Raw genomic sequence first — 27,771 nt, 5'->3', positions numbered from 1 at the left:
GACACAGGTTGGTGACAACTGGAGCACTTAATGTGCACATGCAGGCAGCTGGCTCCTCAGTTCTTCTTTGATCCAGAAGCCAAAGAAGGAATCCAAAACAGAGGGGAGGAGGATGGGTGGTGGAGCACCCACAGGGACATCATCTCAAAGAATTCTAGTTATTGCACAGGGTGAGTAACCACTCCTTCTCTGAGGGTCCCCATGGGTGCACCATCTTTAGGTAACCACAAAGCAGCGTCATCGTTTGGAGGTGGATCCTTCGGATGCTCTGCATCAGCTGATAACAAAGCAGATCAGCTGCATGCAGTCTGTGAATTAGCATAGGTTTGTATAGCATAAGGCTGAGTGAATGTGTGAGCAGATGCCCACGTAGCTGCTTTGTGAATGTCCTCAGTAGGCACACCTAGGAAGAAGGCTGTAGAGGTCTGCCATTGCACATGTGGAATGGGAACAAATGCCTGCCAGATGTTCTTTGTTAAACTTATTGTAGGTGAGTCTTATACAGCCAGGGTTCCATTTGACAGCCTCTGTTTGGAGACAGGCATACCATGGGACCTTTATCTGAGAAAACGAAGAGTTGGGTTGTCTTCTAGAATGGCTGCATTCTCTGCAAGTAGGTCAAGGCCCGGCAGATGTTGAGGGTATGCACACCTCTGTATCTATCATCAGTATACGGTTTAAGGAAGAAGATGGGTAAGTACACTGGTTCACTGTAGTGGAAAGAGTTAAGTACTTCAGGGAGGAATTTAGGGTAGGTGCAGAGGACCACTCTGTCCTTGTCAAAGGTTGTATATATGGTGGTTCCAACAGCAGCACTGATCTCCCCTACCCTTTGTGCTGAGATGATTGCCACAAGGAAAGCTAATTTTATGGATAAGCGCAGCAAAGAGCGGGTGGCTATGGGCTCAGAGGGTTTGCTAGGTAGGACTTTGAGGACCAAATTGAGGTCTCATGCAGACATCTCATTGACTGGCGAGAAGGTGTTGAGGAGGCCCTTAAGGAACACTTTGACAGATGGGTGGGTGAAGACCGAGTGGCCTTGGTCAGGTGGGTGGAAAGCCGATGTGTCTACCAGAAGGAGCTTAATTGTGCCGATCAATAGATTTGTTTGCTGAAGGTGAAGTAGGTGTGGGATCCCCACATGCATGGGATCACATGGTTGGGAGAGGCACCAAACTATAAGCATTGCCATTTATGTAAGCAGGTCTTCCTCGTTGAAGGTCGCCTGCTGTTTTCAAGGACTGTTCAGACCTAAGGTGGACAATGCAGCTCTGAATCTGTCAGCCAACCAAGAACCATGCATGGAGGTGAAGGCAGTTGATGGCTGGGTGGCAAACAGACCTATTCTGCTGAATTAAGAGTGAGGAGATGGGAGGAAGATGATATGAGTGATGTCTGGACAACTGTAGAAGTTTGGTGAATCAAATCTGTCTGAGCCATGGGGCTGCTAGTAATATGATCTGAGCCCTGTCCCACTTTATCTTGACCATAACCCTCTGAATGAGAGGAACTGGAGGAAATGCACATCCTAAAGGTGCGTTTCATGTAATGTTGAATGCATCTCCCAGTGAACCGCAGCCTAATCCATGCCTGGAGCAATAGTGGGAGCAGCATGCATTGGCAGTTGTAGCAAAAACAGATCCATGGTTGGGAACCCCCCATTTGTAGAAGATGTGGCAGATGGTGGATCTGTTGACTTGGCACTTGTGACAGAGAGGGAAATTGTGGCTGAGGTCGTCCACAAGTAGATTGTTCCTGCCCGGTATGTAGGCTGTCATCAGGTGGATTTTTTCAAGGGATACCCCACTCCCATAGTTGCACTGCTTCTTCGCAGAGTTGTCTCGAGCATAATCCACCCTGTTTGTAGATGTAGTGCATTGCTACTGTATTGTCTGTCATTAAGCAGACTATGTTGTTGGAGATTTGCGTGGAGAAGTGCATGAAGGCATACTGAACTGCTCTCAGCTCTAGGAGGTTGATGTGCTCAAACCATTCATCTGTTGACCATGTGCCCTGAACCACTTGGCCCCGTAAGTGGGCACCCCAACCTAGTAGGGAAGCATCCATTGTAATCATGCTAGTTGGAGAAGGTCTCTGGAAGGGAACCGCTTTGCATACATTGTGTGGTTGCACCTACTAGCTGAAAAAGAGACTTCAGCTGGGAGGCTGAATGTTTTGTTCAGTGTATGGATATGGGGCCTGAAAATTGCTCTGAACCAGGCCTGCATTGGTCTCATTTAGAGGTGTACAAGGGACATAACCGAGATTGCTGCTGCCATGTGGCCAATGAGACAAAGACATTGCCTGACAGATATGGTGGGACTGACCTGCAGTACAATGACAAGGTCTCAGATTGCCTGTAGTTTGTGTAGAGGCAGCAAGACTATGGCTCTCTGGTAATCCAAAAGTGCTCCTAGGAACTCAAGTGTGCGAGCTGGTGTCAGGGTGCACGTTGGCAAGCTTATACATAGACCCATCTCAGAGAACAGAGTTCTGATGAAAGCTGTTGGCTCTGAGCTAAAGAGCGACTCCTTATTAGGCAGTCATCTAGGTAGGGAAAGATGGTTACTCCTTTTATTCTTAGATATGCGATGATCACTGTTAGGATGTTTGAGAAGACCCTTGTTGCTGTGCATAGGCCAAAGGGCAGCATCCTCTATTGGAAGTATTGTTTTGCTATCTGAGGAACTGTCTGTGCAATGGGTGAATGGCAAAATGAAAATGAACATCCTGTAGGTTGAGGGGAGACAACCAATACCACTTCTGTAGTGCAGGGATGATTATGGCTAATGCTGCCATGTTGAATCTTTGACAAAGTACATACTGGGCTAGATTTCTGAGCTCTAATATGGGTCTCCAAACCCTGTCTTCTGCTGTGTGAGGAAGTAGCATGAGCAGAAGCCTGTTCCCCTGTGCTCAGTGGGTACCTCTTCTACAGCCTACAGCAGTAGAACACGATGTGCCTCTTGCATGAGCACAAACTCGTGAGAGGAGTCCCTGAAAATGGATAGGGATGGGGATTGGGGTTTGGAGATGAATGGGATGACATAACTGGCGAGTATAATTTCTAAAACCCACCTGTAGGTGGTGATGGCTGCCCATGCAGAAGAGAATGCTGCTAAGCCTTGAGCCAAAGGTAGTGTGTGGCTTGGCCTGGGGCCCACAAACTATGGTGCTGTCCGACTCTTGACCAAATCTTCAAACACAACTGACAGGCTGGAGACTGTTGGGTCAGAGACTGGTCTGTGGTTTCTCCACTCCTCAGTTGTTTCTGACGTCTTTTGTTTTCATAGTATCTGTTGCTGAATGGAGACGGGCTTGTACTTGTAACTAAATTGTCTTCTTTCCTTATTTTGCAGAAACCGTTTGGATGCCTAGGGCACAAAAGCTGACCTATGAATCTCTGAGGAAGTGAAGCATCTCGTTAGTGTTTTCGACGAATAGTCAAGACATTTTGAAGGGATGATCCCTGACAGTAGTTTGGACACTCTAGGAAAACCAGAGACAGTTGTCGCCAGGATACCTGCCTCATGACGACCACTGCTGACATTACGCACCTAGTGGTGGTGTCTGTTGCATCCAGCACTGTTTGAAAAGCTGTCCTTGAAATGAGCAAGCCCTCTCCCATGAGGGCTTTGTACTGACCTCTTTCGTTACCTGGAATTGTTTCAATAAAGGTGTGGTATGTATCTTGTGCAAGTAGTGCCACATAACTGGCAACACAAAACTGTAGGCTGGCTGATGAGTACAACTTTCCCCCCCCCCATCACATCCAGCTTTTCCATTGTCTTCTGGGGGGGGTGAAGCTGGTATTCTGCTGGTCTACCTCTCTGATTCATGGCCTCTATCATCAATGAGTTACAGGGTGGGTGAGAGAAGAGGAATTCAGCTCCCATTGAGGCCATATAGTACTTTCGATCCAGCCTCTTCAATGTGGGTGGAATGGAAGCTGGAGTGGTCCAGAGAAGCCTGGCTGAATCCAGAAGGGCTTCGTTAATTGGTATTGCCACTCTGTTCTAGGTGGATGAGTGTAAGAGATTAGTTAGCTTGATGTGCATCCCTTTGGGTCAAGAGAGATATCTCAAACCTGTCCGAGACCCTCCTGAAGAGGTCTTGAAAGGTCCTGGAGTAAATCAGGGAGGTGGGTGGTTGCATCATAGAAGCTGTGGAGGACAATGATGGAGAAAACGGTGATGGGAGCAGAAAATCTGATTGATCGTCTCCCCTAGTGTACATCCCACAGGCCTTGACCTCCGAAATCTCTGACCTTTCTGGTGACTGGATGGATACTAGCGGGCTGGGGTCTGTTCACTGGTACAGGTTGAGGTAATAGCTGGGGAAAGGGCAGGTGTTGAAAAACTGTCCACGGATCCCAGAAATGCCAGCTGGGTGGTATGGGTGGGGCATCCACTACTGTTGCCACCATTGAAATTGTACTGGCTTGGATGAAGATTTCCCCGCTGTTCTCTTAGGAGAAATGTCACCGAGTCAGAGGAACTTGCTGAATCAGAAGCTGGAGTGAATGAATGTGAAAGCCTTCAGCTATGTAAAAAGCTTTCACTAAGCAGGGGGGTGCCTGGTACCAAAGTAACAGAGAGCTCCCCGGTGGTGGTAAATTGTAAAATAAATGGCAAAGGGGGCGTCAGTATGGGGGCCCCCGTGTTGCTGGTACTGAGAAGCAGCTGTAGCCAAGGTAAGCACGTTTGCATGCTTTGCTGGTGCCGACCTGTCACCATTAGCAGCTGCTGGCACTGCTGTACTGTTTGCAGAAGCCAGTGTTCGCTTTTTGACTGCTTGTTCTGCAATGCCAGGATGGTGGCTGTATCAAAAGAGCCACACTGTCTTGTGTGAGAAGGGGTGAGCTGTCTCATTTTGCAGCCTTATTGGCAAAGCACTCAAGGCTGCCCCCTTAAAAGCAGAGAAGGCAGTAGTGCACTGCTTGGAGCTGGTCAATTCACCACCAGGGAGACAGACCCCAAGGAAGTGAGAGACCTCTTCTTAGTTCCAGAGGATTTCCCCCTGTCATTAGGGCTTGTCACAATCAAACCACTGTGGGCTATGCCTGGGGGGGGAGTCTTTGTGGACCATAGGTGTGAAAGCCTGCTCCATCTGCCAGATATGGAGCTGCTGTTGTTTAGCTCTCTTGGACTGTTCTGTTAATTTCCTACAGTGTGGTGTGCCTTCTGTGTTGTGGTGGTGACCCAGACACCATATGCAGAGACAGTGGCCATCAGAAACTGAAAGTGACAAGCCACAAGTGGAGCACTTTTTTTAAAAACCCAATGAGCTGAACTTGAGTGAAATTGATGAGGCTGGCTGCGCTATGAAGCAGAGCTGCTGACAGCAGCTTGAGCTGCTTGGGAAAAGCCGTGTCCGTGGCTTTCCCTCATTGGCTTCTTGTCGTGTTGTATTTAGTTGTCATTAAAAGGTAAGTTGTTTTGATTTTGATTTTTTTTTCCAGGTGACTGAGGGAGGGACTGCTTCTAACCAAAGCCAGTGGCAACTGGAGAAGAACCGAGGAGCCGACTGCCCACGCATGCGCAGTAAGTGCCACAGGTGTCTTGTGCCTGTGCCCTGCGTGCGCAGGCAGCTGGGGTGGGAGGCATACTGCTACACACAAATCTTCAGCCAGTGGGCACAGCAGAGCTGATGCACCAAAAGGTAGAGCACCCACGGGGACCCTTGAAGAAGAACTAAATATTCTCTACCCTCACCTGTTAGGAGACTGTAGGAAATGCCCATATCAAATTTTACCTTAGATTTTCATTTGTTTCCTTCAAGTATTTCATTGCCATTGTTTAAATGATCTCATATCACTTCACAGTGCTAGTCCGACCTCTAGGAGTAAAAGGGACCACAGGGGTCATCTACTGTAATCCTCTGTCAAGCTACAACATTTGTTGTGGCTAAGCCATCCAAGACCGATCCTATCCTATCCCTATCCAGTCTCTCTTGAAAATCTCCAGGCTAAGTAGCTTCCACAACCTTTCTAGGCCATCTATTCCCTTGCCCTACCATCCATAAAGACAAAGTTTTTCCTAAGATTTAATTTAAAAGTGCTATGCTGTAGTTTGAATCCATTGGTCAAGTACCAGTGCTGATGGGTCCACAGTGATGCCACCAAGATGATCAATGCTCCTTCTGAGCAAATCCTGAGGAGGACCCTGTGAACTAGTGGAATTGGAGGGAATGCATACATCAACCTGCCCAAGTAGGGGACACTGAAGGCGTCTGCCCAGGACCCCAGACTCTGATTGTGTTAGGAGCAAAACATTCCACATTTTGTAGTGAGGTGGGAGGCAAACAGGTCCCCCTGGGAATACCCCCACTTCTGGAAAACAGAACGAATGGCCTCTGGGTGCAGCAACCACTCACAACCCGTAAAGGACCCGCTGAGTTGGTCTGCCAGTGAATTGTGCACACCTAGCAGGTAAAGGGCCTGCAGCATGATGATGTTCTGTATGCACAAGTCCCAGATCACCATGGCCTCATGGCACCCCCGTTTGTTGATATAGGACATTGCTGTTGCGTTGTCCATACTGACTGACACACAATGTCCCGTCAGATTGGCCTTGAAAGTCACACATGCTTGTCTGATGGCCCTAAGCGCTCTCACATTTATGTGGAGCCAAAGGTCTGACACACTCCAAAGAGCGTTCGTATCTGAACCAAGTGTGCTCCCCACCCCTAGTCCATAGCATCTGTTACTAGGGAAAGTGAGGGCTGCTGAAGGGCAAGGGGGACTCCTGTAAGGATGACGCCCTCCTCCAACCACCAGTGCAGGGTTGACCAAGTCCATGTCTACACCATAACCACCAAGTCTAAACTGTCTTTTACAAGGCGATACACCAATGACAGCCACAGCGGTAGAGAGCACATCCTTAACCTGGCATGCTGTACCATGAAGCTGCATGCTGTCATGTGACCTAGCAAATGTGTAGGTGCACTGCTACTACCACCATGCATTTGGTGAAGATCCTTGGGGCTGCAGACAGACTGAAAGGCAGGACTGTGAACTGATAATTGTTCCCATCTGCCACAAACCTGAGAAACCCCCTGTGATAAGGGTAGACTGAAATATGCCGGCGCTGACATGAGGACAGGGGTTTGCGCCAGTGTCATGTCTATGGGCCCCAATCACTCCATTTCAGTGCTACGGTGCCTGCCCTCCACAGATGGAGAAGAACCTGGCAATGTCATCCGCAGAAGTCCTTGTGTCACTCAAAACACCTCGGGTATTGAGGGCAAGTCCAGTGCCTGTGGGCTCCCACTCCATACTGGCTTCAACGGACGTGCCTCCTGCCTTTTGGCAGTGCACGCCGGAGCCTTGGACTTGAGGCTGTGCCACTTCGACTTCGGCAAGCGATGCCTCCCGTGCCACTGCCTCTTTATCGGCACCAGAGAGATCGAGTCCTAGGGTGCCGAAAAAGTGACAGTGTATGCACCTGCTCTTGGTGTTAGGAGTCCTTAAGAGACACTGTGGTTGACTACACCAGTGCACTTTGCACTGAGGAGGCTCCACACTCTGCTCCTGCTGGAGACCCTAGAAGGCCATTAAGGCTGCGTCTACACGTGCACGCTACTTCGAAGTAGCGGCACCAACTTCGAAATAGCGCCCGTCACGTCTACACGTGTTGGGCGCTATTTCGAAGTTGAAATCGACGTTAGGCGGCGAGACGTCGAAGTCGCTAACCCCATGAGCGGATGGGAATAGCGCCCTACTTCGACGTTCAACATTGAAGTAGGGACGTGTAGACGATCCGCGTCCCGCAACATCGAAATAGCGGGGTCCTCCATGGCGGCCATCAGCTGGGGGGTTGAGAGATACTCTCTCTCCAGCCCTTGCGGGGCTCTGTGGTCACCGTGGGCAGCAGCCCTTAGCCCAGGGCTTCTGGCTGCTGCTGCTGCAGCTGGGGGTCCGTGCTGCATATACAGGGTCTGCAACTAGTTGTTGGCTCTGTGTATCTTGCACTGTTTAATGAAAGTGTGTCTGGGAGGGGCCCTTTAAGGGAGCGACTTGCTGTTGAGTCCGCCCCGTGGCCCTGTCTGCAGCTGTGCCTGGCTCCCTTATTTCGATGTGTGCTACTTTGCCGTGTAGACGTTCCCTCGCTGTGCCTATTTCGATGTTGGGCTGAGCAACGTCGAAGTTGAACATCGACGTTGCCAGCCCTGGAGGACGTGTAGACGTTATTCATCGAAATAGCCTATTTCGATGTCGCAACATCGAAATAAGCTATTTTGAAGTTGGGTGCACGTGTAGACGTAGCCTAAGAGGACTTTAAGGCATTGGGCCCTATCTTTCAAAATTCTGGGCTTACAAATTGGACAGTGATCACACAAGTGTCCTTCCCCCAAGCAAATCAAACAGGCTGAATGAGGGTCACTTTTGGGCATACGTTTGCCACAGTGTGAACAAGTCTTAAAGCCTGGGGAGCCAGACATTCTCCAGCACCAGGATGGAAAGCCCTGCCTTGACTAAGTTAAAACACTTACTATCAAGTACTAAAACCACTTATACTTCAAGAACTATTTACGCTGTAATAGGCTACTAGCTAAAGAATTGAGCAGAGAAAGCAACAGCTCCAATGACCAGCAGCGCGGCGAGAAGGAACTGAGTGTGGGGTGGGGAGGGTCAGGTGGTGCATATATTGGTCGCCATATCAGTGCCGCTCCAGAGGCGCCGCACCGACCCTATGGCTACTGGTTAGAGCAAAAAGCTTCTGGTGACTGAGCATGCACAGTGCACGCCCAACTTGGAATGGACATAAGCAATCACTTGAAGAAGAAAAGCAAGATGTGGTTTAAGATGTACTTTGTCCTCAAAGAAAGCAGTATATGGTGGTTCTGAAGTAAGATCTCTCAACTCTAAGACTCTCTTAGCTGAGGTGATGGCTACCAGAAATGCTACATACTTGTTGGCTTAAATGGACCTTGCTGAGTCAATCATCCAGGTAAGGGAATACTCGAATGTTTTTTTCCCCCCAGAAGAATGCAGCCACCACCACCACACATTTTGTAAAAACCTGAGGCACTAACAAGAGGCCAAATGAGAGAACCATAAATAGGTCATAAGTGTTGTTTACCATGAATTGGACATACTTCCTATGGACTGGCACTATTGATATGAGGAATTATGCATCCTTTAAGTCGAAGATGGCATACTAGTCTGCTGGATCCAGAGCAGGAATGGTGGAGGCCAGGAATATCACATGGAATCTGAGCATCTTTAGAAATTTATTGAGGTTGCTGAGGTCCAGAATGGGTCTGAGGCCCTCCTTGGATTCCAGCATTAGGAAATATCAGGAATATAATCCCTTGCCCCTGTATTCCAGAGGAACCTTCTTTCTTCCCCTGCAGTGGGGACTACAGCTCCTAGATAAGGAGTTGCTTGTGAGAGGGGGTCCCTGAAGAGGGAACAAGGACTGGGGGTGATGGAAAGGTGAAGAAAACTTGAGTGAATATCCCCTTTCTACCATGAGGAATACCCACTGGTCCAATGTAACATGGGACCAAGCTCAGTAGAAAGGGGATAGTCTGGAAGCGAAGAGGGCATGATCTGAATCCTGAAGGCTGACTGGCATACCATCCTCGACCATGTCCTCAAAAGGTCTGTTTAGGGCCTGAGGGAAATTTCAATTGGCCAGCTCCCTGGCCAGAGGATGGATGTAGCCATCTGCAACTACTCCTATTGTGTCTTTCTTCTTCCCATCCCAAGAGGATTATCCAAGAGGATTATGACATCAGCATACAAAACACAGAAACTATATCGGCTATTTGGATGTAGTCTCTCACAGCACTACAGCAAAGGGACAATCCATGAAAATGAAAAAGCACAAAAAGTAAAGAATGACATTTAAGGAAAGCAGAGGTTTTGTTTGAAGTCAAAAGGGATATAAAACGCCTCATGTTTCAATGCACAAGACAACCTCTAATGGACAGAGATTAGGTAATATTTCCTTTTTATGCCATTTATTTAATAATTGCGCCCACAGACTTCTGGCACTCTCCTTGGATGCTTCTGTTGTGGGCAGGATCAGGACACCAGAGTAGATGGCACTCTGGTTTGATCCTATATGGCTTTCCCTATGCCCTGATAAGCTAAACTGTGTGGTAACAGGAGAAAGAGAAAGACAGAAAACCTCCCTTCAATTAAAATTGCACTCAAGTTACACTCAAATACATACCCAACGAACAATAAAAGATTTGACATATTTGATATCTGTTCTGGATAGCTAATTTCTGGTGGCTCAATTTATCTTTCACTTTAAATACTTTTTTTTTAAATGAGTACTTTAGGAGATTTCTGCTTTCCAGTTTAGTGAATTAATTTAAACAATTTCATTATTACACTTTCATCTACAGTTGCAGGAGAAAAACTAATCAAAAACCACAGCATATAGAATTTATATATTTGAAACATTTAACAGTTACAAGAACTTTATGTTAAAAATAGGGATTTCTTATCTGAAATTTAATGCCAGAAATTAACAGCCCAACCACCATAATTACCGAAGGCTTACTGTGGCAAACAGGCAGAGCTTTGTACATCTGATACTGAATTTAAAAACAGATAGTTTTTCGATATCTCAAATACTGTATGTTCCAAAAGCTTCCCTAACCTTGTGTCAATGTACTTCCTATTGAAAATTCAAGGATTCCAAAGCTTTCAAAAACTGTGAACCAATATTATAGTTTTTGAACACATTTTATTATCGTCAGAAAATTGTGTACGCATGCACCTGTCTAAACATATGAGATCTAACCCCCTTTATGTATTTATAAGCAGTACTCTTTTCTTACCAGTATTTGGGCAAAAGCAAAATACACAAGCAATAAACAAAAATCAGAATTCCTTTCTGTGGAGGGAATGTATGAACAAATGGGAATGTAACTAATTTGAAAAGATGGAACAATTGATTAACAAAGAGTAGAATCGTCCGGTAAAATAATAAGGTCATACTACTACATAGCTTAACTATATACATAATTTGATAGTTGTAGCAGTGTTTTCCTTTAGAAAAAATGAAAAGCTGTCTGACTACAGAGCAACATGACCATCAGTAGCATTGTGATTTACTGTACAAATATGGTACTTCAATATAAATTATTTTACAATAGCTCTGTGGGTAGGATATTAGATTTGTCAAATACAAGTGGCCTAATGAAAAGGAACTATCTTGCTTAATTTGTTCTATTTAAAAGATTAGGCCCATATTTCAGGTTTCCCAAAATCTAGTATCAACAGTAAACATGTTCTAATAGAGGGAAAACAGTTAAAGAAAGTAGCTTCCTAGAATTTTAATGTTCTTCCGCAGTGTTTACATCCCCAATATTACAGCACAACAATAATGCAAAAGTGAAACTGACTTGGAAATAATATTGGAATTTGCTAATCTATTCTCATTGAGCCCGAACAGTAGAATGCAAAAACCAAACGTACAATTTAACAGGCAAGTCAAGGTTTCAATTATATAAAGAATAAATTACACTAAGTAATATGTAAGATGAAATTTAAGAGAGCTAAACAGATTCTGAAGAAGAAATAACTGAAGTATAAAAACAAACAGCAAAAGATTATTCAAGTATATCAGATGCATAAAGCCTGCAAACAAATCCATGTGTCTTCTGAGTTGCTCAGGGACAAAGGAGACAATTAAAAGAAGATAAGAACATTGCTGACACGCTAAATAAATTCCCTGCTTCAGTCTTCACCTCCATAATATGTTAGGAAGATAAATACACCAGAACTCCTCTTTTCTGGAAATAAAGATAAGATGCTATCAGACACTGAGGAGTCAGAAGAGGTGCCGAAACAAGTGGATATTCCAAAATGCAGCAAGTCGTACACCCAAGAGTGATGGAGCTTAAAGATGATATGGCTGAGCTGCTAGCAAAGAATATTCACTCTTCTAATTAAAAATACCTAGTAAAGGACTAAAGGGTAGCAAAAACGGTACTGCTATGTTAAAAAGGCTCCATGGTGATCCAGGTACAGACCAGTAAGATTTACTTCTGCACCTTGTAAATTCATTGAAATTACAATTAAAAACCAGTGTGTTTTTTTTTTGTTTTTGTTTTTTTTAAAAGCACACCTGGAAGATCATATATGCTATAGTCTAACCCACAAAATTTTCTGCAAATAGAAAAAATGTCTCATTAATCTAATATTAGAGTTCTTTGACTGGATCAATATCATAAGGGATAAAGGACAAATTGCTGAAATCCATTTAGACTGTCAAAAGGACTTTCGCTAGGTCCTTCACAAAATGTTACCAAGGTAGTAGCTGTGGCAGAGTGTTGTCTTGGATCAAAAACTCATTAATAAATAAGGAACAAAGAATAGGAATAGCCAATTAACATTATTGTGAAAGGCTAATAAATGGATGCCTTACTCTTTGATGTGAGAAGTTTCCTTTGTTATTTATTAATCACGTCACTGAGCAGAGAGGTATCAAAATTTGCCGATCACAGAAGTTATTTAAGTTAGATGAATTGAGATAACAACATGAGGAAGTTCAGAGAGATCGAACTAAACCCAGTGAATGGTAACACAATAGCAGATAAAGTTCAAGTTAAATAAATGCAAAGCAAACACACATTGGAAATAAACTTTGAATTGTTGTAAATTACTCCTAACTCAAAAAACGTAACTGGGCATCATTGTGACAGATTAATGAAGACTTCTGTGCATGATACAGCTACTGTCACAAAAGTGAACAAGTTGTTAGGATGTGTACGGGATGGGATTAAGAATAAGACAGAAAATATTACAGTGCCATTTTATAAATCAATGCTATATGCTTCATCTGGAGCATTGAGTGGAAGGTTCATCTCAAAAGGGATATAGCAGAATTAGAAGAGATTCAGAGAAGAGAAATTAAAATGGGAAGGACCTGGAAAAAGTCTTATGAAGAGATATTGAAAAGTCTGGGCTTGTTTACCTAAAAAGGCAAGGAATAAAAGGAGGACCCAAAATAAAAGTGTATGAAAGAATAGTACAGGGAAGAGAGATTGGTGCTTTGATTCTCCTGGTCTCAGGGCACAAGAACGGAGTGACAATGAAACTAAAAACTTGTAAATTTAGGATTAGAAAGAGGAAATAAATGGACATTGACACAGCTAATAAGAATATCCAAAATTATACCAGTAAACACAACATGTTTGAGAACACATGCGAACAAGAACTCTCTCTTTAGCGCTTATAACTATGTCTATTGGAGATTAGGAAGAGAACTTTACAAGGTAGATTACATCACATTTGCCTCATGTGGGGATTCTTGCATCTTCTTCTGAAACATTTAGCATTGGCCATTATTGGAGACCAGATACCGGACTAGACCAACCATTGGTCTTATGCAGTAAAGCCATTCCAATAAATTGTTAGCAGTTTCTCAGGCAAGGAATATAAAAACAGGATTCATAATCTGATAATATCCCTTCAATGACCCTTTAAAAAAGTTACATGACTATTTACTACTGTGGCTTGATACATTTATGTCTACCCATTCCTGGCCACCATCACCAAAAGATTAACAACACTTGTGGAATAGAGAATTGCTATTATTCCCATTTTGCATACAGGAAACTGAGACAGATGAAGCGACTTGTCCAAGGTCAGAAAGGATTTCTGAGGCAGAGCATGAACTGAACCCTGGTCTCTCGAGCCCTAGCCCAGGAACCCAACCACCGGGTTATCCTTCTTCCCACACCAGCACCTATAAGCAAAAGAACTATTTATGCCAAAAATGAGCAGGGGACATCTCACTAAGAAAATTAAGTCCTTCATGAAAAATTCAGACCATACTCATGCCCCACATGCAAAATTGCTGCGAAAGAGGATTTTGTCACATGTCCCTACCTGAGGGCTTCAACTTCTATTTCAGCATCTAAGTAATAGGTACATGGAAAAACCTGAAGCTATTCCTCAATCTTCTCAGTTTGTTTAAAGGGATAAGGCTCTCTCTCTCTCAACAGCTAGGAGGATCTGATGAGTGGAACTATCTTCCGCCCAGTCTTTGGCCAGCTATAAAGGGAAAGGTAATCTCCACTACTACTTCCTTATCTTTACCAGACTCCTTTTTGGGAACATACTTCCTTTTTTGGGGTAAGCTTCAAGAACAGCCAATTCTTATAGTTTTCCAAAGCAGCAACATACAGTATTTAAATCAAACATGAGCAGCAAGGGATTCAAAGTTTACAAACTGACAGTTCCAGTGTAAGATAGCATTTCACTGGTGGATGTTTATAAAGCACTCTCTGAGATGTTACAAGCTAACAGTTTCTGATTTTGGATGTCCATCTCGAAACCCATTGAGACAGATTTTTTCAAGATTTTTACACATTTTTAAGTATCTGCAATCAATGGATACTGCAGATACTAAGTCACTCTGAAAAATCAAACCTAAGGAATCTAAGCATATAAGGGTCAATTATAGAAGATTCCATCCCTTTCATAGTTTATTGAGGATAAAAGGAAGAAAAACTAATTGTATTTTCCAAGCCCCCAACATCTCAAAAGGAGCAGTGCCTCTAGAAGAGGAAGAATACATGGTATAAAGACAGTCACAGGAACAAACTGCTGCTTTGTTGAATGTATATTAAACAGTAGGGTTTTAACACCTAGGACACCAGCAGCTATGACTATTGAAAGAAATGTAACTAACAAGTTAGTATCAAAGTCTAGCCAAATGCAACACAAATGAATTCTGTGAAGTATGTTTTACAGTCTGCCACTCATTTACGGAGACAAAATAAATATTGTAAACAATTAATTCTGTACCACTTACTCGTTTATCGATATCACCATGCTGAAGTTGAACAAACCGAGCACTAATGGCAGCAATGTAACTCTGCTGATTGGAAAATGCAACACGCCCAGCACCTTTGGGGTATTTCAGCTCAGGGTCAGTGTCAATTCCTGCATAACAAACTCCACCATACAGACGGTCCATTATCATAGCCAATTCCACTGTAAAGGGAAAAAACAATACAACAGTATTTTAAATAGCCAGTTAAACACTGTCAAATGTATTTTAGTTGGAAATTAATAGAAATGAAAAATGAGCCATTTATTATGTCATATGTACTTGCTCAGAGCAGTGGCTACATCCCTTTCAAATGACTTTCTAAAGCTCAGGGCTGGGGGGGGAAGCAATAAAGATAGGAGGTGATTCAGCCAGGGTTAGCTCCTGGCCGGCCACCGCTTTATCTACCTGTGCTCCTGCAGATACGAGCACTTGCAGCTCCTGTTAACTGCAGATGGCTGTGCCTAGCCAATGAAAGTTATGAGAATCATCACAGACCAGGACACCGCTTTCTGCAGCTCCCATTGGCCAGGAATGGTGACCCCTGCCCAAAATGCACTGTAAGCCCCTGTGGAGGTGCAGGTAAATGCAGAAACAGTGGCCCTTCAGGGGATAGCCCCGGTGAACTGCATTCAGTCCTTGGACCAGTTATTGCCCACTGCTGTTTTAAAGTCAAAACTCAGAAGAGAAGTCAGTCAGTCACTGCAGCCACCTCTGTCTCTTGGAGCAGAACTCCAAGGGGATTTTCTCCAGAGGAAGCATAAAAGGATTTTGGGACAGACTGAGGAGCTGATGGATGCGTAGACTGTGTACTGGGTAGAATTTGTAAAAACCCCTTGTGCATATGTTGTAGCAGGCCACTATTTTCTGACTATCTATATAAATGCTCCATACCTGCCTCCATTTGGAGCAGGGGCTTCTATCCTTTAAATCCCCATACAAAGCCTGATTATCTGGATTTTGTGTGTGGAAACAGATTTCATAAGAGTGAATTTCAAATTTTACAAACCAGTAGGTCTGGAAAAGTGTTCACAGCATTGAAATACCCAGTTCAGTTACTGAAGCTGACCTATCCTTTATGTATTGTAATTTTTTACAGTTAGGACAGTTTTATATCCAAGTTCTCAGTACGCCAAGTATCAGTTGATGGTGCCAAATCAGTAATATTGTTTATTTTAAATGAATGCATCTGTTTGCAAATACAGTAAGAAGAGAGCTACAAGTCTTAGTATTTAATGAAGACAAGAAAGCCACAGAATCTCAGCTTCAGCAGTTATTAATGTAACAAACAGACCATGTGCTAGTTTATTCAATCAATGTACTTTGACAAAGTAACTGGAAGAATTTTGACTGAACTTATGAAAAAGAATCACAGCAGTTTGAAAGATAAAGTCTATAGTATGTTTTTGCTGCAGTGACAAAAAGCACAGTGTTTATATTATGGCTAAAGATAAATATTTGCAAATGAAAACTTCCAAGAAGCCAGGATATTCATAACCCAAGATTTAAAAATACGTTTTTTTTTTTTTGTTTAAAAAAAAAAAAAACAGCACACGAGTCACTTTTTTGGCTTTCAATTTTCTGATGGACTAGTGGAGGTCTGTCTTTCTTCTGGACTAGTGTTCTTTCTGTGATGGAGTTATGCTACAAATTCTGGTATCATGAGTGGCTCTCCTGCAGTCTCTCTAATAGGTGCTAGGATTTCCAGCACACTGCATTACGATTCCATTTCATACAAACCACAGACTTTAAGGATGCCATGGGATGCTCTATTAGACTGTTAGTTGGACTAGAACAGCAGCAATAAAATTGCAGTAAAATTGTGGCCAGGTAACAGGAGTCAATTTCCTATAGCTTTAACCAGGATACAATCATGAAGTCCTTCATGAATTCTGATTTTAAGTAGCTATAAATGATAAGCAGGCCTAGTGGTTACAGCCTGCCTACAGAACTTACAGGAAGGAATGCAAATACAGGGAGGTATTTCACAATTTGCCATGAGGATTTTTTCTATTTATTACTATCCACATTATATCTTTAAAAAATGCCACATTACAATACCAGTTTTACACCTACCCGCTCTTAAGGGCCTAGGGACACCTCCAACAAAAATTGTTTTTCGAGGATCAAGTGGCTGTGAACCATCCATCACAAAGTCGCTATCACTTAAGTTCCAGGGACGAATCTGAACCTATTTAATAAAAGAAGAAAATTGCATGCTACGTTAAGTCTCACCACATTACAGTCTTAGTATGTTCATCAGTCTATATAAACTGTTAGCTAGTCACAGTCTCATTAACTGAACATGTCTAGTTGCTCTGTCTTAATCCTATTAATTCAAGACACTGCGGTTTTTTTAAATCATTCAGCTTTCCCAGATGTTGAACTCTGCCAACGGTAGTTTACTTTTGATTATTTTCACCATCATCATCTCACAAGCATCTTTAGACAGATGGAAGCAATAGCCTGAGGGGCATCTACTGTTTACTTACTGGCTTGTCCTTGATAGTAGGACTTGAAACACACAGATAGAGCTTTCCATCTTCTTCAATGCAGGCATCAATCAGTGCCTGAACAGAGCTCTCCTCTTGGAAAAGGAGGAATGCATATCCTGAAGCAACAACAACAAATAATTAGCCGAAAGCAAGCAATTTCTTCTCCTATGTTCTTCACAAAATATCCTCCTCCATGCAAACATTTATTTGCAAAGCAAGAATTCAATTATTTGGCCAGTTATTTTAACACCAAACTTAAGTCTCTTTGTAACAAAATTCTACATGAATAGCTCAGTCAGGATTTTTCTAAAAGAGATGGTAGGTTTGAAATGATGTTTTATTGAAGACTCAAAATGACATTTCACTGGTAGCAGTAGACTTTATATGATGAAAATCTGATTTGGCATAAAAAAGTACTCAATTCTAGAGATACGAGCAAAGTACTTTGTCGCATAAGTGACCTAACAAGCCTCCCAAACCCTGTGTAAGTAGGAATTCAAATTCATAAATAGTGTGTGTGTGGCCGGGTGGGGTGGTGAGGGGGACACTAAAAAGCATTTTAACAGTTCTGGTTTAATAATTTTTTTGCAAAGTATGGAAGAACCCAGCAGCACCTTGATGGCTAGGGTTGTATTATGAACTATATTTAGAAATACAGACCAAAAAAATATCCCATTTTTCTCTGAAGTAGGTTACCAAATCAGTGTCAAACTTTTTCTTAGATTTTATGGCACATTTTCCTGCGCAGGATTTTGTTTTACTCTTTTAAAAAAAAAAAATACAATTTCTTTGAAAATGAATTCTGGCTGAAATCTTTCCACCTCCAACTACAGCTCATCAATAACTCTAGCTGCTTTAAGAGTTCCCCTAAACTCTGAAGGGTGTATCCATATGTAAAGTCAATAGAGCTGCGTCACTGGCAGATCAGACTGACAGTGGCCCTCTACCATGGCGAGGTAGGGACCGTCGAACTGAGGAAGTAAATGCATGGTTACGCAGGTGGTGTCGGAGAGAGGGCTTTGGATTCTTTGATCACAGGATGCTGTTCTGGGCACAAGGATTATTGGAAAGAGAAGTGGTCCACCTAACCAAGAGAGGAAGGAGCATTTTCACAAGTAGGCTTGCCAACTTAGTGAGTAGTAACAGAGAGGAAGCCGTGCTTGTTTATACACTACCAAAACAAAAAGCAGTCAAGTAGCACTTTAAAGACTAGCAAAATAGTTTATTAGGTGAGCTTTCATGGGACAGACCCATTTCTTCAGACCATAGCCAGACCAGAACAGACTCAATATTTAAGGCACAGAGAACCAAAAACAGTAAGCAAGGAGGACAAATGAGAAAAAGATAATCAAGGTGAGCAAATCAGAGTGTGGAGGGGTGGGGGAAGGAGGTCAAGAATTAGATTAAGCCAAGTATGCAGACGAGCCCCTGTAGTGACTCAGAAAGTTCCTCTCCCGGTTTAAACCATGAGTTAATGTGCCGAATTTGAATAGAAAAGCAGCTCAACTGTTCCTCTTTGAAGAACGGTGTGAAAGTTCTTTTTCAGTAACACACATACCTTTAGGTCATTAATAGAATGTCCCATTCCATTAAAATGTTGACTAACTGGTTTGTGGATCTGGAGTGTTTTGATGTCTGTTGTTTTGTGCCCATTAACCCTTTGTCTAAGGGAGTCAGAAGTCTGTCCAAATACGAAGCATCTGGGCATTGTTGGCACATGATGGCATATATGATGTTAGTAGAGGAGCATGAGAAAGTGCCTGTGATTCTGTGAGTAACCTGGTTAGGTCCAGTGATGGTATTTCCAGAGAAGATATGTGGACAAAGCTGGCAGTGGGCTTTGTTGAAGGAAAGGTTCCAGGACTGGTATTCCTGGGGTATAGACTGTGGCTGTTAGTGAGGATCCTCATAAGGTTGGGAGGTTGTCTGTAGGAGAGAACAGGCATGTCACCCAGGACCTTCTGGAGTGTGGCATCCTGATTAAGGATAGGTTGTACGTCTTCCCTACCTCCTTCACGAACTTAATACAACTCTGTGGTGACCCTGAAGCCTTCTTTCACCACCTCCATCTAAAGGAATTTTTCCAGCACACCTATGAACAACAGTCTGACTCTTGACCCGCCCCCCAACAACAACAAAAGAAGAAGAACTCTATGTGGACTCCCCTGAGGGTCGTAGTGAAAGTCTGGCTTTCTACGTACAAGGCTTCTGCAACCGTGCTCAGGCTGACATTATACACAAACAATGCCAAATGAGACACAATCTCAACTATGCTGAATGCCATGCTGTCCAGAGTCTCAAAAATAACCCAGACATCATAATCAAACCAGCTGACAAAGGGGGTGCTGTTGTCATCCTGAGTAAGTCAGACTATGAACAGGAGGCAGCCAGACAACTCTCCAAAATGACCTCTCTCCCCTGATCCCGCTTTGGAATTCCAAAGGAAATTACAACAACTACTGAAGGAACTCCCTGCTGCTACTCGGGACCTCATTCACTCGGACACACCATCTGAGCCGCAGCCTGGATTATTCTATTTACTTCCCAAAATCCACAAACCTGGAAACCCTGGATGCCCTATCATTTCAGGTACTGGCAACCTTACCACCAGACTATCCAGTTACGTGGACTCCCTCCTCAAACCGTAGGCCACCAACACTCCCAGCTATATCTGAGATACCACCGACCTCCTGAGGAAATTACAAAACATCGGAAAAGTTCCTGATAACACCATCCTTGCCACAATGGATGTAGAGGCTCTGTACACTAATATTCCACATAAAGACGGATTACAAGCAATCAGGAGTACCATCCCTGATGCCACCACAGCCAATCTGGTGTCTGATCTCTGTAACTTTGTTCTCTCACACAATCATTTTCGATGTGGGGACAATTTATACCTCCAGATTAGTGGAACTGCTATGGGCACCCGCCTGGCCCGACAATATGCTAATATATTTATGGATGACCTGGAACAACAATTCCTCAGCTCTCGTCCCCTATTACCCCTCCTCTACTTAAGATACATAAAGATGTCATCAATGATTTGGACCCATGGTAGAAGAATTCCACAGAGACTTTAACAATCTACACCCCACCATCAACTTATGCCTCGATTACAACATGCAAGAGATACATTTCCTGGACACTACAGTACTAATCAAGGTTGGCCTGATCACTACCACACTGTACCAAAAACCTGCTGATTGCTATACTTACCTACACCCTTGTAGCTTCCATCCTGCACACATAACTAGATCCATTGTTTACAGTCAAGCTCTTAAATACAAATCGCATTTGCTCTGATCCAACTGACAGAGACCAAAAACTACAAGATCTTTACAAATATTCATAAAGCTGAATTACCCACCAGGAGAAGTAAAAAAACAAAAATTGACAGGGCCAGACAAATACCCAGAGATCAGCTACTCCAAGATCGGCCCAAAAAGCCAAGAACAGAATACCACTGGTCATCACCTACAGCCCCCAACTCAGACCACTGCAACGAATTATTAAAGACCTACAACCTATCCTTAATCAGGATGCCACACTCCAGAAGGTCCTGGGTGACATGCCTGTTCTCTCCTACAGACAACCTCCCAACCTCATGAGGATCCTCACTAACAGCCACAGTCTATACCCCAGGAATACCAGTCCTGGAACCTTTCCTTCAACAAAGCCCACTGCCAGCTTTGTCCACATATCTTCTCTGGGAATACCATCACCGGACCTAACCAGGTTACTCACAGAATCACAGGCACTTTCTCATGCTCCTCTACTAACATCATATATGCCATCATGTGTGAACAATGCCTAGATGCTTCGTATTTGGACAGACTTCTAACTCCCTTAGACAAAGGGTTAATGGGCATAAAACAGACATCAAAACACTCCAGATCCACAAACCAGTTAGTCAACATTTTAATGGAATGGGGCATTCTATTAATGACCTAAAGGTGTGCGTGTTACTGAAAAAGAACTTTCGCACCGTTCTTCAAAGAGAAACGGTCGAGCTGCTTTTCTATTCAAATTTGGCACATTAACACATGGTTAATGTGGACAGGAACTTTCTGAGTCACTATAGGGGCTCGTCTGCATACTTGGCTTAATCTAATTCTTGACCTCCTCCCCCCACACTCTGATTTGCTCACCTTGATTATCTTTTTCTCATTTGTCCTCCTTGCTTACTGTTTTTGGTTCTCTGTGCCTTAAATATTGAGTCTGTTCTGGTCTGGCTATGGTCTGAAGAAATGGGCCTGTCCCATGAAAGCTCACCTAATAAACTATTTTGCTAGTCTTTAAAGTGCTACTTGACTGCTTTTTGTTTTGCAACTTAGCGAGGAGAGCTTTAAGCTAGCTTCGCTGCGTGACGGTGACCAAAACCCTGAGGGGAGAAAGGAACTTGGAGGCTGGAAAGAAGTGCAAAGACGAATGTACAACAAAAGTGGATCCCTGGTTCGAGTGGAGAGGGCAGGGAGATCGACTGGTTATCTAAGGTGTTTGTACACCAATGCCAGAAGTCTGGGGAACAAGCAGGAGGAATTAGAAGCCCTGGCCCAGTCCAAGAACTATGACTTGATTGGGATAACAGAGACTTGGTGGGATGACTCGCATGACTGGAACGCAGTCATGAAAGGGTATAAACTGTTCAGGAAGAACAGGAAAGGGAGAAAAGGAGGAGGAGTTGCACTGTATTTAAGAGAGCACTATGGCTGCTTGGAACTCCAATACATAGAGGGAGAAAAGCCTGTTGAGAATCTATAGCTCAAGCTCAGTGGTGTAGGCAACACTGGAGATGTGGTGGTTGGTGTCTGCTACAGGCCGCCAAATCAGGATGATGAAATAGCTTAGGGTTTTTTTTGGACAACTGAGATAAGTTTCCAGATCACAGGCTCTCGTTATCATGGGGGACCTTAATTACCCTGACCTCTGTTGGGAGACCAATACGGCAGTATACAAGCAGTCCAGGAAGTTTCTGGAGAATGTTGAGGCTCACTTCTTGGTACAAGCGCTGAAGGATCCGATCAGAGGTCGTGCACAGCTCAATGTGCTGCTTACAAACAGGGAGGAACTGATCGGGAAGGTAGAGGTGGGGGACAACCTGGGAAGCAGTGATCATGAGATGGTAGACTTTATGATCCTGACCAAAGGTAGGAAAGAGCAGTAAGTTACACCACCTTGGACTTCAGAAAAGCAGACTTTGACTCCTTCAGAAACCTGATGGGCAGAATCCCCTGGGATGCTACCATGAAGGGAAAAGGAGTCCAGGAAAACTGACAGTATTTTAAGGAAGCCCTATTGAAGGCACAGAAAGAAACCGTCCCGATGCACAGCAAGAGACGTAAATATGGTAGCAGACCAGACTGGCTTACGGGGTAAATCCTTGGAAAATTTAGGCACAAAAAGAGAGTTTACAAAAAGTGGAAGTTTGGACAGATGTCTAGGGAGGGATATAAATGTATAACTTGAGAATGTAGGGCAATTATCAGGAAGGGGAAAGCGCAACTGGAACTGTGACTCGTGAGGAATGTGAAGGATAACAAGAAAAGTTTCTACAGGCATGTTAGCAAGAAGAAAGTGATCGGAGAGGGCGTGGGTCCCCTACTAGATGAGGGAGATAACCCAGTGACAGATGGTGCAGGGCAAGCTGAAGTCCTTAATGCTTTCTTTGCCTCTGTCTTCATGGACAAGGACAGCTCCCAGACTAATGCAATAAGTGATGCACTGTGGTATGAAGGTGGACAGCCTTTGGTGGGGAAAGAACAGGTTAGGAGCTATCTAAAAAAGCTAAATGTACATAAAGCCATGGGCCCAGACTCAATTCCTCCGAGGGTTCTGAAGGAGTTGGCATATATCGTTGACGAGCCCTTGGACATTATCTTTGAAAAGTTGTGGAGATCGGGAGAGATCCCAGATGATTGGAAAAAGGCAAATGTAGTGCCCATCTTTAAAAAAGGGAAGAAGGATGATCCAGGGAACTATAGGCCAGGTCAGTCTTACATCATTCCCTGGAAAAATCATGGAGGGACTCCTCAAGGAAGCCATTTTGAGGCACTTGGAGGAGGGAAAAGCGATCAGGAATAGTCAGCAAGGATTCATGAAGGGCAAGTCAGGCCTGACCAATCTGATTAGTTTCTACAATGAGATAACTGGCTCTGTGGATAGGGGAAAAAAAATCAATGGATGTGATTTATCTTGACTTTAGCAAAGCTTTTGATATGGTCTCCCACAATATTCTTGTCAGCAAGTTAAAGGAACGTGGATTGGATAAATGGACAGTAAGATGGATAGAAAGCTGGCTAGAAGGTCGGGCCCAGCAGGTAGCGATCAACAGCTCGATGTTGGGATGGCGGTCGGTTTCTAGTGAAGTGCCCAAGGTTCGGTTCTGGGTCCTGTTCCGTTCAACATATTTATCAATGACCAGGATGAGGGGCTGGATTGTACCCTCAGCAAGTTTGCGGATGACACTAAGCTAGGGGGAGAGGTAGATATGCTGTAGGGTAGGGATGGGGTCCCGAGTGACTTAGACAAATTGGAAGACTGGACTGCAAGAAATCTGATGAGGTTCAATAAGGACAAGTGCAGAGTCCTGCATTTGGGCTGGAAGAATCCCAAGCACTGTTACAGGCTGGGGTCCGACTGGCTCAGAGTAGTTCTGCGGAAAAGGACCTAGGAGTTGTAGTGGATGAGAAGCCGGACATGAGTCAACAGTGTGTCATTGTAGCCAAGAAAGCTAATGGCATATTAGGTTGCATCAAGAGGAGTGTTGCCAGTAGATCCAGACAAGTGATTATTCCTCTTTATTTGACTTTGGTGAGGCCGCATCAAGAGTACTATGTCCAGTTCTGGGCTCCCAATTATAGGAAGGATGTGGATACACTGGAAAGAGTCCAGCGGATGGCGACCAATAATAATTAGGGAGCTGGAGTATATGACTTATGAAGAAAGGTTGAGGGAATTGGGGACTGTCTACTCTGCAGAAGAGAAGACCGATGGGGGACTTGATAACAGCCTTCAACTTACTGAAGGGAGGTTGCAAAGAGGCTGTTCACAGTGGTCACAGATGGCAGAACACAGAACGATGGTCTCAAGTTGCGGTTGGGAAGGTCCAGGTTGAACATTAAGAAAAACTTTTTCACTAGGAGGGTGGTGAAGCACTGGAATGGTCTACCCAGGGAAGTAGCAGAGTCTCCATCCCTGGAGGTGTTTAAGTCTCACCTTGACAAAGCCCTGGCGGGCTGATCCGATAGGTTTGGTCCTGCCTAGAGTAGAGGGCTGGACTTGATGGCTTTTTTAGGTCTCTTCCAGCTCTACTGTTCTATGATTGTTCTACATGAACGGAAAGCCAACTGGCTCTCAGATAAGGTTGTAAAGCAGACTTCACTCTCTGGTCAGTGGTCTCACTGCTGTGGATTACACAAAGATAATTCCCTTTGAAGGACTATTTTGTATATAAACCTTGGATCATACAAAGCCTTTAACAACATTCAGAGTTTATCTAGTAATAATTTATAGGCTAGCAATACCATAGAAGTCTCCTGCAGCACTCTGCTCCATCACTCAACCCTTATCCTGGCCTAGTGTGGAGGAAAGACCCTATGATGAGAGGCTAGAGAGCAAGTCTGTCCCATACTCACACAGCAGCAACTGCTCATGTCATAAGAATGGCCATACTGGGTAATACCAAAGGTCTATCTAGCCCCATATCCTGTCTTCTGACAGTGGCCAATGCTAGGTACCCCAGAAGAAACTAACAGAATAGGTAATCGAGTGATCCATCCTGTCACCAATTCCCAGCCCTGACAAACAGAGGCCAAGGACCTATCCTCCATTAATTTATTACGTCCTTTTTTGAATCCTGTTAAAGTCTTGGCCTTCACAATATCCTCTGGCAGGAAGTAGCTTGGGCCAGTTCCCTGCTCTGAGCATCACGGCTTGGTGCACAGGGTCATATCACTACTCAGGTTTGTGGTGGCTAGCCCTCCATCATCATGGATGTGTGTTTGTGCCAAAACTGAGCATGTAGCTTGCTACATGGAATTGCAGTACCACTCATGCTTGTACTGGCTGACTCTCTGCCATGATGAAGGAGCAACAGGTGTAAATTCAAGTGGCAGTGTAACCCTGTGCACCAGATCACAGTGCCACACTCTCAAATCCAGTCCAACGGCTACCCTGCCATCATGGTTTCTGTGAGCGCAACTGCAGCCATGGACCATGGCTAAAACCACAGGTCCATCAGGCTAGAAGAAGTTACAGAAGGAACTCAGAATTATGAGCACTAGAGTTGCAAATGGATTGGTTAACCAAACACCTCACTTGGAACATGTTCAATCAGATAGCAGCACAGAACAAAAATACCCCCAGAAACAACAAGAAAAAACAGCAATTACAATACTGTGTTAAATTACTAAAAAAGATTTGACAAGATCAGGAAACTTGTTTCTGTGCTTTTTTCACTTAAGATGGGTAAAAGCAGCATTTTTCTTCTGCACAGAAAAGTTTCAAAGCTGTATTAAGTCAATGTACAGTTAAGAACCATAATGTTTTGTTCAGAGTTACAAAAACCCTCCATTCCCAAAGTATTCATAATTCTATGGTTCTCCTGAATTGTATTTAGCTTACATTTAATGTTTTGGATAACTCAGCAAGCACACATAGGTGAGAAAACAGATATGGGTGAATAAGTAGACCTAATGTACTGATGAGTATCAGAGAGGTAGCCGTGTTAGTCTGTATTTTCAAGAATAACAAGGACTCCTGTGGCACCTTATAGCCTAACAGATATTTTGGAGTATAAGCTTTTGTGGGCAAAGACCCACTTCATCAGATACATGAGACCAACCTGATAACCAGGCTAATAACAAGCCTTGTAGATAAAGGGGAAGCAGTGGATGTGGTATATCTACAGTTTAGTAAGGCATCTGATACAGTCTTGGATGACCAACTCATAAACTAGGGAAACACAAGCTAACTGGAGCTTGTATAAGGTGTGTGCCTAGCTGGTTGAATCACCATTCTGAGAGCAGTTATCAATGGATCAGAGTCATGCTGAAGGGCATAATGAGTAGCGTACCACCATGATCAGTTCTTGGGACTGGTTCTGTTAGATAATGGCATAGAGCACAGGAGATAATTCTGGCCTGGGGAAGGAATGTAGGAGGCAGTGCAAGGTCTGGGAGGGATATGGGATGCACGGGGGAAAGAGGAGGCAAGAAGCAGGCTGTGGCCAGGAGGTGCTTACCTAAACAGTTCCCAGACAGCAGCATTTTCAGGCAGGCTTTCCTGCCTGCCAGAAGCCCCATCCCACTGACTGTTCCATGTAGCTCTCTGCACTTTGCTTGCTGCCCTCGCCACCAGCAAAATCTCTCAGTTCCTATTATGCAAAAGTCGGCCAACAGAAACTGAGAAACTGTGCTGCACTGCCCTGCCCTCAATAAAAGCTCTAACTCTCATTGGCTGGCTTCCCCAACAGAAGCTGAGAGATTTTGCTGGGGGAAGGGGCAGTACATGAAACTGGCAATGGGAGTTGAGAGATTTTGCTGGTGATGAGGGAAGTACCGGAAGCTTCCCCCCACTGGGGAACAGATTAAAGGCTTGGTGGGCCAGATCTGGCCAACAGACCATGTCTTGCTTGCCCCCTGGCATAGAGAGTACTCTTACAAAGTTTACAGATGATGCCAAAACAGGAGGGGTGCTTTGGAAGATAGGATTATAATTTAAAATTATCGAGACAAACTGGAGAAACTGACATAAACAGGATGAAATTCAATAAGAACAAATGCAAAGTACTCCCCTCAGGAAGAAACAATCAATCAGTTATGCACCTACAAATTGGGTAAAGACAACCGAGGACGGAGTACTGCAGAAAAGGAATATAGGGGTCAAAGTGAACCACCAGGTAAGTATGAGTCAACAATGTGACACTGTTACGACAAAAGCAAACTTCATTCTTGGACATCTGAGCAGGAGTTGTAAGCAAGGCATGAGAAAAAAAAAATATCTTCCACTCTACTCTTAACTGACTAGGCCTCAACTAGAGTACTGATCCAGTTTTGGGTGCCACATTTCAGAAAAGATGGACAAATTGTTAAAAAAAAATCTAGAGAAGAGAAATAAAAAGGACAGAAATCTAGAAAATGTGACCTATGAGGTAGGGCTGAAAGAACTGGGTTTGTTTAGTGTGGAAAAGAGAAGTCGAAAGGGACAGGATAACAGCTTTGGAGAACATAAAAGGCTGTTACAAGGAGAAAAATTATTCTCCATAAGTCCTGATGACAGGAGAAGAAGCAATGGCAACAGGGAAGGTTTAGGTTGGACATTAGGAAAAACTTCCTAACTGTGAGGGTGGTTAAACACTGGAATAAATTGCCTAGGGAGGTTGTAGAATCTCTATCATACAATATTCTGAAGAGCAGGTTAGACAAATACTGTCAGGGATGGTCTAGATAGTGCTTAGTCCTGCCATGAGT

General features: G+C 43.8%; 1 protein-coding gene across 7 annotated transcripts in view; it reads right to left on the bottom strand.

The window, feature by feature from the left end:
* The window catches only part of CPEB2 (cytoplasmic polyadenylation element binding protein 2), a 104,010-nt gene that overhangs the window by 10,054 nt on the left and 66,185 nt on the right, over nt 1–27,771 (bottom strand). For all 7 annotated transcript variants that reach the window (XM_074992503.1, XM_074992502.1, XM_074992508.1 and 4 more), the window contains 3 exons: nt 17,297–17,415; nt 16,881–16,995; nt 14,787–14,968 (listed from right to left, as the gene is read on the bottom strand). In XM_074992503.1, the coding sequence (XP_074848604.1) occupies nt 14,787–14,968; nt 16,881–16,995; nt 17,297–17,415 (416 nt within the window). The remainder of the gene's footprint in view (nt 1–14,786; nt 14,969–16,880; nt 16,996–17,296; nt 17,416–27,771) is intronic.

This window comes from Carettochelys insculpta, chromosome 4, assembly GCF_033958435.1.
Source record: "Carettochelys insculpta isolate YL-2023 chromosome 4, ASM3395843v1, whole genome shotgun sequence".
Lineage (NCBI taxonomy): Eukaryota > Metazoa > Chordata > Testudines > Carettochelyidae > Carettochelys > Carettochelys insculpta.
The sequence above is the reverse complement of the archived record's forward strand: the minus strand, read 5'-3'. Positions and strand labels throughout refer to the sequence as shown.